Here is a 12,084-nt window from a genome sequence, read left to right on the forward strand (position 1 = left end):
GTCATTTTTTTATGTTGCCTGCTATGGAGAAATACCTAGTGCTGTAAGCAATGGGAGAGAGACTTGAATGATGGGCAGTTTATTCGGGCAGCATTCTGTGGCATAAATTGTGATATTTAATTTAGGGATGCTCAGTTCAAGAACGTGGAAGTTGGGATTAACAGAGCGGGATTGGTAAGTGTCCATCAGTAGTTGGGATGTGTCGTCTGGGACGGTTAATGCCCTACACCACAGCTTTCTGTACCTCTCTGAGCTACTGTTGGTGTTCATGTGGAGAACTGACATTTACAGTAGAAAACAAGAATTACGTACCCAGGAATACAGTTGCCCCATTGGGTGATCCATGAAACCTTACTGGTTGCTGACTGAGCAGATCTGTGAAAAGGAAAACACCACCAACGCCTTTTACAATTGTGCCTCCAATCTGCCCTTCACTGGACAAAGACAGTGCTTTGAATGTTCTTGTGAATCCACAATAATGAAACTTCCATTTCTTTCTTCCTTCCTAATTCAGATAACAGTGGATTATTGGTGCACTGCATTTCTGGCTGGGACCGAACCCCTCTCTTCATCTCCCTCTTGCGTCTTTCTCTCTGGGCTGTAAGTATTTGGCTGTAGTTTTGAAACCTTATGTGGTGTTTGGGTGGATTGTTTATCACTTGGTGCAAACACCTGAACACTTCACATGAATGTAATGAAAGCAGTTTAACTTTGCTCCAATCCACTGTTCAGTGCTGGTTAAAAGTAGATAGTGAAGGAGCGTCTAAATGCTTTGTAAATGTCTGCAAAAGTATTAAGTCTTAAGCACTGCTGAAAGATCCAGAGAGGAAAACTAAATCTGTTCAGGGACATTAAAGTGAACAGAGGGAGTAGGTCTCTTAAAAGGCCATTAAAGTGCATCCCATTATTAAAAATGGACAATGATCTAGTTTCTGACTCCTAGATTAGGGCGTCTTATGCAAGTACACTCTTCACAAGGTATGATACTGCTCCTCATGTGGAGGTCTAAATCCTGACTCAGGGTCTTCAGTGGATGAACTGTCTGCCTGTTCGGTTTCTGGCCACACGTCCTCTTTCCAAACTTTGGTGTTCTTTGCCATAGCCTAGTTTGTCTGTCCATGTGTCTAATAATAGTTTGTACCTTAATGTGTAATGAGGTAAAACACTTGTTATCCGTGTGTAATACAGAACAGGGTTTTCTTTGTGTGTCTCTTGTGCAGTGAAGCAGCAATCCTCTTCTTCCTGCTGTATAGCACACCTTTGCCACTTTATTCCCTTCAACGTGGTTCTGAAAGCGAAAAAAAAAAATAGCTTGAAGAAATTCACTTACCTACGTTTCATAAATAGTGTTTACATTTGAGGTAGTTTAATGGTGACTTCAAATGAAAAGATAGCTTGGAATATAGAGCATCCGTCAAGGTATCAGTTTTCTTTCAAGTCTCGTGGGATTGACGGGAGTACTGCCTTTTGTCTGACCACCTGAGTGGGTCACAGAACTGGAGCACAAAAGTGGATGCAGCACCGAAGCATTCATTTTGGATAGAGCTGTGCATGTTGAGTAAGCAGAGCAGGGGATAGTGGCTAGATTGTGAACCTAGAGGTTCTGCAAGCCTCTTTTAATGTGGCTGGGATTAAAAGTGGTTCTGTTTGTCTGACTTGGCCAGTGGAGGCAGGCAAGACGTTTTGCAACTCGATGTATTCTTCATGATCTGCACGATTTATCCACATTCCCTTTTCCCAGAGATTCTTCATTTAACTTTTAGAAATGCTCTGCCGTTATTTTTAGCGTAACGGACCTCTAGTACTTGTACCTCCCCTTCTCCTCTCTGCAAAAGGAAATCCAACGACTCTGGCTCACTTTTATCTTCTGCAGGATGGGATGGTCCACGCATCCTTAGAGCCTGCTGAGATCCTGTACCTGACAGTGGCGTATGACTGGTTTTTCTTCGGGTATGTGCTGCACTGGGCCACTTTCGGGCTGTTGGTGGGGTAATGGGTATGGAGGAAGTGCTTCTTCCGCCGTCTGGTTGTTTCCCTGAAGTCATCCAAAGAGGCCACGTTGGGTCCTCTATCTGCCTTCAGGTGGTGATTCAGAAGCTGGGCTGAGGCCGGGACAGAGTACAGGCATTTTCAGTAAAGGGAGGGGGTTAAGCGGGGGGAGGGGGGGGGGGTTCACTTTATTTTAAAGGATATTTTATAACCAGATTTGCACACTGTCTTTTTCAAACACAAACAGTTAGATGGGGGAGAAGGTTAAACATGAGGAAAACTAATATGGTATCATGCATGACTGCTTTGCTGCGAGTGTCTTGCCAATCATGAGGCTGAAGCCATATATTCTGGATATATAACATTCTTTTCTTACCTTGCAGACACATGCTCTGCGATAGACTTGTCAAAGGTGAAGAGGTAAGTTGTGTTATCTGATTATGCATCAGATTGTTGCAGGTGTGATCTAAATCCCTTCTCTACAAACTGCTGCATCCCCCAGCATCTCATGCAGTGATACATTCTTATTCCATTAGCTAGATGAGATCTGTTCTCTGTGCTGAATTGACAATTGCTCAAGTCAGCACTCTGCCTTTAATTGTATCCAATTACATCTATGTATCTGAGCATTGATCAGAGCAGTGCCAAGCTAATATTTTCCATTAACTCTATTCAATTTATGGTCCCTTTCTTCAATACTTGAAGGTATATACTTAATTATCTCCATTGATTACCCCTATGTTCATGGGTTATTACTCATCCAATATGCATTACATTGTTATATATTTCGTCTCGTGTGGAACCTCTGGGGTTAGATATAAAACAAGCTATTCTTGTATAGCTCAGTCTGCAGTTAAAGGTGCTGGCAAATTGCTCTTGTATAGTGCAATCCGCGATTAAAGATGCTGGTCTGATATATGGGACACCAGTTCGAAAAGATTGGTCTTAAATTTTGGTCCCTAATTGATTAGGGGAAAATCACAAACAAATCTGAGTTGAGAGAGTTTAGAACTGAGTTCCGAAGATGCCCAACTCCCAACCTTTGTGAGTTAGTTGTTTTTTTATTAATCCTTACTGGCTGCAACAAACCCTTTACCCTAGACCCCACTGGGAGCCAGTAGATTTCACCATGTTTTGAAAATAAGAGGTTGACCCTTTAGGTCTCAACCTCAGTTTAAGATGTAATGACTTACTCTTGACTTTGTGACAAGCTGCTCCCATGACCAAGGTTTCAAATGAATAACTAGATCAGCTGCATTAAAAACAGCCTCTTACTTTCTTTGGTAACAAGGGCAGCAGGGGTTTCGGTGGGAATTAGATCAACCTGTTCTTTGCCTTCAGGATTGTGTGTTTGTGATGTATTTCACAGCAACCCAGCTTTTATTTTATTTTTTCCCCTACACTCTGTGAAAGGCAAATAATAATCTTAAAATTGGTCATTGTTTGAGGTGTGATTTCCTTGAGAAGGGAAGTAAAATCCATGGTATGTTGTACACTGACAAATCTTTACATCATTTACTAGCATTCCACTGATAGTTAACATTACTTTCCTCAATGACTCATTACTTTACCTCCTTTGTCTGACTATTTTTTCAGTTTTACTTTACTTTTCTTCAACTATATATTTTTTCTCCTGGCTTTACTACTAAATTCACTTGTATAAAGAGTAGCTGTTGTACAGACTCCCATAATTATAACATTAAATTTGAATGTTCATGGTGGATGTGACTTTAGTCTTCCTTGACTAGATCTTTCCTTAGACCCTCCTCTTCCGAGTTTCCATCTCTCGGAGACCCCTGCGCCTGCTCACACAATTTCATACTATTTGACCTCTTTTCTTAACTGATACCTTAGCCTCTGAAATGGAGTTGGTGTTAGAACGTGTAATCATCATCCTATTTTAACCAGACATCAAAGCTCTTGAAAGTAGAGGTATGAACCTTTTAAAAAAGGTAAAGTTTTGGGTAGAGAGAAAGGCCTTCCTGCAAGTCATCGCACTGGGCTGCTTCTTAATGGGGGATACCCCGATACCCCCCCCCCACCCTCTACACTCCATTCCCATCCCCTGGTCCCCTCCTCACCCACTTGAACATCTTCCCTGTTGAACTTGGCTTGTGCTCAGTGCCATGTACTACAGGGCTGATCCACAGACTGCTTTATGTATGGGGCAAGCCATTTGAACTGAATTCTGTCAAACTTGCTCTCAACACATCTCTCACAGAACCAGACAGACCTGGTTTCTTGGCAGTATGACAGTGTTCTGGAGAACCTGCAGATTCAGTATGTTTGATTGTTATGGCCTTGCCTCTAAGCTATCCCAGTAGCCACATTTTGTGCCAGCTGTTGGTCTGGTGATAGTGTCCCTTTGTTGCTCGATCAATAGTTTAATGCACTTTAGTTTTAGCTGGGAAATAACTGGAATAATTTGGTTGTTCATAAATGTCTTAATATCTGATGGACTTCACCATTTTTTAAAGAGATCACACATTCTCCCACCTTAATACATGGAACGTTTTTCCTGATTTACTTTCCTCTCGATCGTGGCCAATTGTAAAGAGCTGTTCCTTGTTCTAAATGAAGCTGAACACGCATCCATCTGTCCAGTTTTGCGTCGCATCAAAAACCTTGTCTGCGTTTATTCTGGCTTTTCGTCTGCTTTGGTTTAGTTGAGCACCACTTGGTATTTTCAGCATTAATTTGCAATTTGGCTTCGGATGCCAGCAGTCCTTTAAATTGGGGTAGAAAAGGCATGAACTTTGAGGCTCCCCATAGACGAGTGTTTAAGTGAAAATGTCCTTTCATATGTCTGGTTCTATCCAACCTGTCCTCTAGAAACTATTGGAACAAATTTCCAGCCACTTCCCTCTTTCAGGTGAAAATGTCATGAGTGAGGGAGTCGAAGGCCGGTGACCGTTAAAGTAACCGGAGTAGAACCATATAACCTTCCTTCAAGATGTCGGGGATGGAAGTCTTTACATTCAGCATTGTAGTCTCTGTTCCTTTGTTAGACCTGAATCATGGATGCAAAGCTCAGATATTTGTTTACCTCTGGGGAGGATTAAAGCGCTAAGATTGTTGCTTTTTCCAGTATTTGAATGGGATTCCGGACAGATTCTTCTAACTGCAGATTCCTCACCTTGTGAATATCCCCAGATGCCAGACTAGATCCAGAAAATGTATATAGCATAAACCCTGCGTGCTGGTCGGTGGCTCCGTATGACTTTAGTTAGACCTTCTTCCCTGGAAGTGATGGTCCGAGCCACATATAAGGGGCACCGCTTCTTCACACTGATGGAGGTTCCTTTCATGCCTTTCTATGTAGATCTAGAGCTAGCTCACAACTTTTTTTCATGTCAGTTGACAAGTTTTTGTTATTTTTTTTTTTTCTCACAATTTCTCTTTTCTAGTGTGCCAGGTATTATGTCCCCTCCTAAAACGATAGGCTTTAAACTTTGCAAGTGCTGTTGCAAGCAAATATCTGTGACTGATCCCAGTGAGGTGTCTCCAGTGTTTGTGGTTCGAGCTACAACTCTCAGGTCATGTGTGAATGTGCCCTTTACAGATCCTAACTTGTTCCACAAGAGTGAAGCCAAGCTGTATTTCGGTGAACATTGGAAGAAGTCACATAAGTCTAGTTTCCTCTTAGTTGGGGCAAGAATCAGTTCCTGCTCTCTGGGCCATTGCCTCAACTGGTCATTGCGGTCCAAGTCTTCAGGTAAGTCTAAGAGGAAGCACAAGAAGGCCAAGTGGGACTTATCCCAGTCTCATCACTCTTCCTGAGAAGTTTGTGATGTCAATGTGCCCTACAGCCTCTCTGGTCCCACACCCAGAGGCTGATTCTGCAGCTGATTCCCAAAGCACCCTGAAGCTGTTGTCTATGTCGTACCAGATTGGATTTTTTGTGAATATTTGGCACCCTTTGATTCCCTTAGGCATGCCTTTGACTTCCTCTGGCACACCTTCAGGACCTGTGGGTCCATGGAGGCCTCCAGTTGGATTACCACTGGCGGATCCATCCTCACAACAGTCTGTGCCTCCTGAGCCTGTTTTGGGTTTGGAATGGACTCCTGAGCTGCCTTCAAATCTGGCACCAATATCCATGCTGGTTCCTGCCATGACTATTTCGACTCTGCAAGATGTGGTTCATATTGTCCTGTCCAATTCCGAACCGAGGTAGCCTCGACTATGTTCCCGTCCTGGAAAAGTTACGACAGGCCGGGTCCCACTTCATTCAGACTCTGGCAAAACATTGCCTTTTACCTAGTAGCCAGTCTTAAATGTTTTGATCAGACTCTGGCCTTACACAACAGTTTTGGTGATGAGGATGAATTGACCCCACTTCATTATGCAAACCATTTCTACTTGGTGCTACAAGAGGCCAGTCAGTTGTACACTTTCATTGATACTGGGTTGGATCTCCCTTTGTCACTTAAGCTGACAGGGTCAGTCTTATTTGCTCTGTTGAAACATGCAAATTAAGACCTAGATTTAAAGTTACCTACCATTAAAGTAAAAAAAACAGTGTCCTCGTAGTTCTGCAGCCTAGGCTGGCTTCATGCAAGCACTCCTCATTCAACTTTCAACAGAGCTCTGACACTCTAATGGGAACCTAGGTTAGGCCTTGTTCTTGGCCACCTGTGAATAGACAGATAGCCAGACACCACAGGCCTGATCTAGGTGATCCTGTTTTCCTGATACAGCACCGGGCACTGGAGAGCCTGGTAGGTCAGGTATCTACCAGTAGAGTAAACTCAAACTCCTTTTTCTCCGGCCCCCACCAGACCGCCGAAAGGAATGAAGGTATTCGGGGAAACAATTGTTCTCTGGCATCCAGCTTGACACATGGGTTACTCAATGCCAGTTTTTTTTCTGGCTTGATAGCCCCAGAGAAATTCCTTGCCAACCTGCCACAATCTATTCAAGCTCGTCCGGTTACAGCAAAATAGATCTAATCGGAATTGAACACTACGGATTGCGTAGGCAGAGCAGTCGGGGTTAGCATGGTGTTCTGGTGCTAGGCATGGTAATGTCCAGGTGTCACTTATGGATATGCCTTTTAACTGGTCTTGTCCGTTTGAGAAGGCCTGTTCTCGATAAGAGCACTTAAAGCAGTGCTTCAGCTCAATCCTTGGGACTCTCTCTACCTTTGAGGCAGTATTCAGCGCCCCCCCCACCCCCCTTTTGCTACTTTGTTGCCGGAGGTGCAGGTTGTTTGTCCAGAGGAGCCATAGAGCAGATCCCAGCCACAGAAATATGGGCTGGTTGTTACTAGTACCAAACAAGGTCTTTGGTCTTGGTCATGTTTTAGATCTTTTAGGTGCTTATGCTGGCCTAGGTTTTATCTGACCTGGACCCACGACTTGAGGGTGATTCATTTGGAGTTGAAAGACTTCCTGCCTCCATCAGTAGATGGCTGGTGCAGGCTCTTGTGGACAACACCTCCGCCATGAGGTACTGCAGCAAGTGGGTGGGGCTCATAGCTTCGGTGGGGGAGGTGGCGGTTGCACAGGTAGTTTTCCAGCAAAGGGGAGAATCCTTGCTCGATCGCTTTGCCACTGCCATTCCAACCTTAATATTGATTGTGCCAAAGATTATCCAGAGGACAATCCACTCTTTGTGGTGTTCTCTGGGGTAAAGAAGGGCATGGCTGAGCAGAAACGAAGCACTGCTCAGTAGGTCATACTATGAATTTGTTTTGCTGTGCATTGGCTAAAGCAGCCTCTAGAATGTCTGGCCATACGTCACCCCACCAGGACCAAGGAGCTGCCACTGTGTTGCCATGTGGAGCCCCTATCTTTGATATCTGTCTGGCAGCTGCCTGGGCATCAGTGCACACGTGCACAAAGCACTACCGCCTTGACAATCTGGTCTGTTGAGATTGGCATTTTGGTCGCTGGGTCCTTCAGGACTTTTTAGTCTGAGCTATCCCATAGACCTACCACCTTGGAGAGGTACTGCTTTGGTGTCTATTCAGAAAATGAGGAATCTGCTGTTATAAGTCTCCATCAGAAGAACAAGTTACTTAACTTTGGTAACACCCTTTCTGGTGGATACTCTAGCAAAGTGCAGATTCCTCACCATCCTTCCAACTCCCTTTTCTATAGATGGTCTCTTCCATGTAATAAGATCCTAATTTAGGAGTCTGCACACTTCATTCAATTCACGAATGGTCTCCGCCTTTGAGGGCGTGGTCGGGTTCATGAAAGAAACACACGTCGGCATGCTAGGGTTGTGCTTAAATGAAGCTGTGTTGCTTCTGGAGTGGAACAGCGTCAACATGGTCTCATTACACCAGCGGTCAGCACACAGGAGCTCTGCTTCTGAGTTTTCCAGATCCAGTCTGACTTCGTGTGGAAATTCACAAGGTGAGGAATCTGGGGTTTGGTAACATCGGAAAGTGTGACTAATGCTCGTAACTTGTTTCTTCCAGACAGACTGATGCTGAGGACTAGTGACTTTTTTTTTTGCTGAAGGTTTGACTCCTTTTCATGTCGCAGGCATTCACTGTTGACTTCACCCCTTCAAAGAGGAGAGACTACATCATTTGGCCCTTAAAATCGCTTTGAGTTTTTACATAGATTGCACCAAAGACCATCTGGTGGACCATTGGCTGTTTTGTGAGATTCTCTGGGGCAAAGAAAGCCAAGGCTGTGCAGCAAAGAACCCCGTCAAGATGTATAGTACTGTTGTAGGACCACTCATTCCACCATAGACGAGGGGGCTACTGCTGCGATGGCACTCTAAAAAGCCCATTGTAGATCTGTCAGGCCGCAACATGGGCATCAAGTGGACACTTGTATGAAACATTAATGCCTCAACAGCCAGGGCCAACTGCAAGGGCATTTTCCCCATTCGTCCTGCAGGATGTTTTCGATCTTACCTTCCACAAGCCCACCGCCTTGGGATGTACTGCTTTAGTGTCCATTCACAAGATGAGGAATCTGTGGTTAGAAGTATCCATCGGAACAAATTAGTTACCTTCAATAACGCTCTTTCTGGTGGATACTCTAGCTAGCTGCAGATTCCTCTGCCCACCCACCTCCCCAATCTGTGGCATAGTATTTTTTTTATTATTTTTTTTTCTCTCAAACTAAAAAGGTCCCAAATTAGAGCTGTATACACTGGTACATATGACTCATTAGTAGGCTACGCGTCCAAAGGCATAGACTGGGTCAAGGACTTAAGCGCATAGGGATGGTGCTTAAATGCATTTCAGACAATTACTTCTGGCGTGGAACGAGGTTGACAAGAAGCCACGCTGTGCCACTTACTGGTGCATGGTGGCTATGCTGTAAAACTCTTCATGATCTATTCTGGTGCCTGTAGATATTCACAAGGTGAGGAAACTGCAGTTAAAGTATTTACTAGAAAGTCTTACCAATCTTTTATTTCAAGATTCTTCCTTGTTAAATGGACCTTTGAAGGTCGTATCTCATTGAGATACTTATTTCATATGGCCTGTGCTTAACTAACAAAACTACAAGACATTTCTAGCGACCATAAGTAACCATAGATTTCATTTGTCCTACATTATACCTATCAGGCGTGTGGATTTTAATTAAATACCTACTTGTTGAAGGAACAAGTTGCTTCATAAATCTACTTGTCCTGTTTAAAAAAAAAAAATTAAAAAAAATCCACTTGTCCCTCTGGTGCCGTGTAGTGCAGCGACACATTATGGCCATGGTCTCATTATATAAGTGCTCTGATAATAGCCTCTATGATTAGACCAGGTCTTGTACTATGGTAGGGTTTGAATACTAGCAATTCCCTTATTTTGCCACCTATCCACAGGTGTCCATTCTGGGGCTGTAGGCAGCAGTAAAATAGTTCCAGGGTAGAAATGCCCTTTTCAGTCTGCAAACCTGCTATACTTGCATGTTTAGGGGTTTGCACCAGCTCTTCTCTAAAAGAAAGCTTGGACATTTATTCCTGACGTGGGCAGAAGTAAAATGTCTTCCAGGGTTTTGGCGGGGAGGGGTTGGAGGGAAAGTGAACTTGAAAATGCTCAACAGATTTTCACATGAGCAGATCTACGGATACATATTTGCTCTGCTAAAATGCAGTTCACAAATCTTCTTGGAACACTATGTTCAGTGGCATGTGTAGCTGCAGATACACATGCTGTGCATAGTCCGCCGTCTGGTGTTGGGTCGGAGTGTTAGTGGTTGTTTTTCTTCGGAGAAGTCTTTTCGAGTCACGAGACCGAGGGACTCCTCCTCCTTTGTTTCCATTGCGCATGGGCGTCGACTCCATCTTCGATTGTTTTTTTTCCGCCATCGGGTTCGGACGTGTTCCTTTTCGCTCCGGGTTTCGGGACGGAAAGATAGTCAAAACTTCGGAAAACTACGTCGGTATTGTTTCGTTCAGTATCGGGTTAGATAGAATCGACACCGAATCGTGAAGAGCTCCGGTAGCCCTTCGGGGTAACTTCGACCCCCCCCCCGTCGGGGCCTGGTCGGCCCGACCGCGTGTAACATCGACACCGATGGAACGGACCCCGTTCCGATTCTGTCCTAAATGCCACAGCAAATATCCATATACAGACCAACATTTGGTCTGTAACTTGTGCCTGTCGCCCGAGCACAAGGAAGAAACGTGTGAGGCCTGTCGTGCGTTCCGGTCCCGAAAGACGCTCCGTGACCGAAGAGCCAGAAGGTTGCAAATGGCGTCCACGCCGACAGGACAACAAGGGTTCGAGGAACAAGGAGAAGAAGAGGAAGCCTTCTCCATCCATGAATCTGACTCGGAGGAGTTCGACGTCGAAGAAACCGTGAGTAAGACGTCGAAACAAGCACCACACGGGAAAACAGACAAGGCCCAGGGGACGCCACTGCCAACAGGCCATGGCTCAACCCATAAAATAGGTGACCGTCCATCGGCACCGAAAAAGGGCGAACTGGTGCCGAGATCGTCCGACTCGGGTCGAGACACAGGCACGCAGCAATCTCAGGACCGAGAAAGTGCTGCCGACAAGGGTCGACGCCGAGACAGCGGAACCGAAGCTGCTCGACGCAGAGACAGCGGCACTGAGGATGATCGACTCCGAGAAAGCTCGACTACAAAAAAGAGAAAATTCTCCTCGGAGCCGAAAACAAGCAAAGACACAGTTTCGGTGCCAAAACGCCCAGCAACCGAACCGACTGCCAGCTCGTATTCAGAGGAACAATCACTGTCCTCTCAAATGCGCAAACACAGATTTGAAGAAGAGTTACAATCCACTGACGTAGACCACACCCAGAAGCGGATCTTCATACAGAGTGGGACAGGGAAGATCAGCACTCTTCCCCCAATCAGGAGGAAAAGGAGACTCGAGTTCCAAACACAAGAACAAACACCACAAGCAAAAGTGGTGAAGAAAGTAACTCCACCACCCTCTCCTCCACCTGTAACTCATACATCACCGGCACAAACTCCGTCACATTCACCAGCTCATACCACCATGAGCCAAGATGACCAGGACGCTTGGGACCTATATGACGCCCCAGTATCAGACAATCGTCCTGAGTCGTACCCTACCAAGCCCTCACCACCTGAGGACAGCACAGCGTATGCACAGGTGGTAGCTAGGGCAGCAGAGTTCCATAACGTGTCGTTACACTCAGAACCTGTAGAGGATGACTTCCTTTTCAACACCCTCACCTCCACCCATAGCACCTATCAAAGCCTGCCTATGCTCCCGGGAATGCTAAGGCACGCAAAACAGATCTTTAAAGACCCTGTCAAAAGCAGAGCGATAACTCCACGGGTGGAGAAAAAATATAAAGCACCGCCCACAGACCCTGCTTTTATCACATCACAACTGCCACCAAATTCAGTTGTAGTAGGGGCAGCTCGCAAGAGAGCCAACTCGCACACATCAGGCGACGCCCCACCTCCGGACAAAGAGAGCCGCAAGTTCGACGCAGCTGGAAAAAGGGTTGCTGTACAAGCTGCAAACCAGTGGCGCATCGCGAACTCTCAGGCGCTCCTAGCGCGATATGACAGAGCCCATTGGGATGAGAGGCAGCATCTCATCGAGCATCTACCCAAAGAATTACAGAAACTGGCAAAACAAGTAGTCGAGGAGGGACAAAATATCTCTAATAACCAAAT

The 12,084-nt window shown here is 45.3% G+C and overlaps 1 protein-coding gene across 4 annotated transcripts in view; it reads left to right on the plus strand.

Moving 5' to 3' along the window:
- MTMR14 (myotubularin related protein 14) overlaps nt 1–12,084 on the plus strand; it is a 166,144-nt gene that overhangs the window by 55,083 nt on the left and 98,977 nt on the right. For all 4 annotated transcript variants that reach the window (XM_069206136.1, XM_069206137.1, XM_069206138.1 and 1 more), the window contains 3 exons: nt 515–600; nt 1,874–1,950; nt 2,373–2,409. In XM_069206136.1, coding sequence (XP_069062237.1) covers nt 515–600; nt 1,874–1,950; nt 2,373–2,409 — 200 coding nt within the window. The remainder of the gene's footprint in view (nt 1–514; nt 601–1,873; nt 1,951–2,372; nt 2,410–12,084) is intronic.

This window comes from Pleurodeles waltl, chromosome 9 (genome assembly GCF_031143425.1).
Source record: "Pleurodeles waltl isolate 20211129_DDA chromosome 9, aPleWal1.hap1.20221129, whole genome shotgun sequence".
Taxonomy (NCBI): domain Eukaryota; kingdom Metazoa; phylum Chordata; class Amphibia; order Caudata; family Salamandridae; genus Pleurodeles; species Pleurodeles waltl.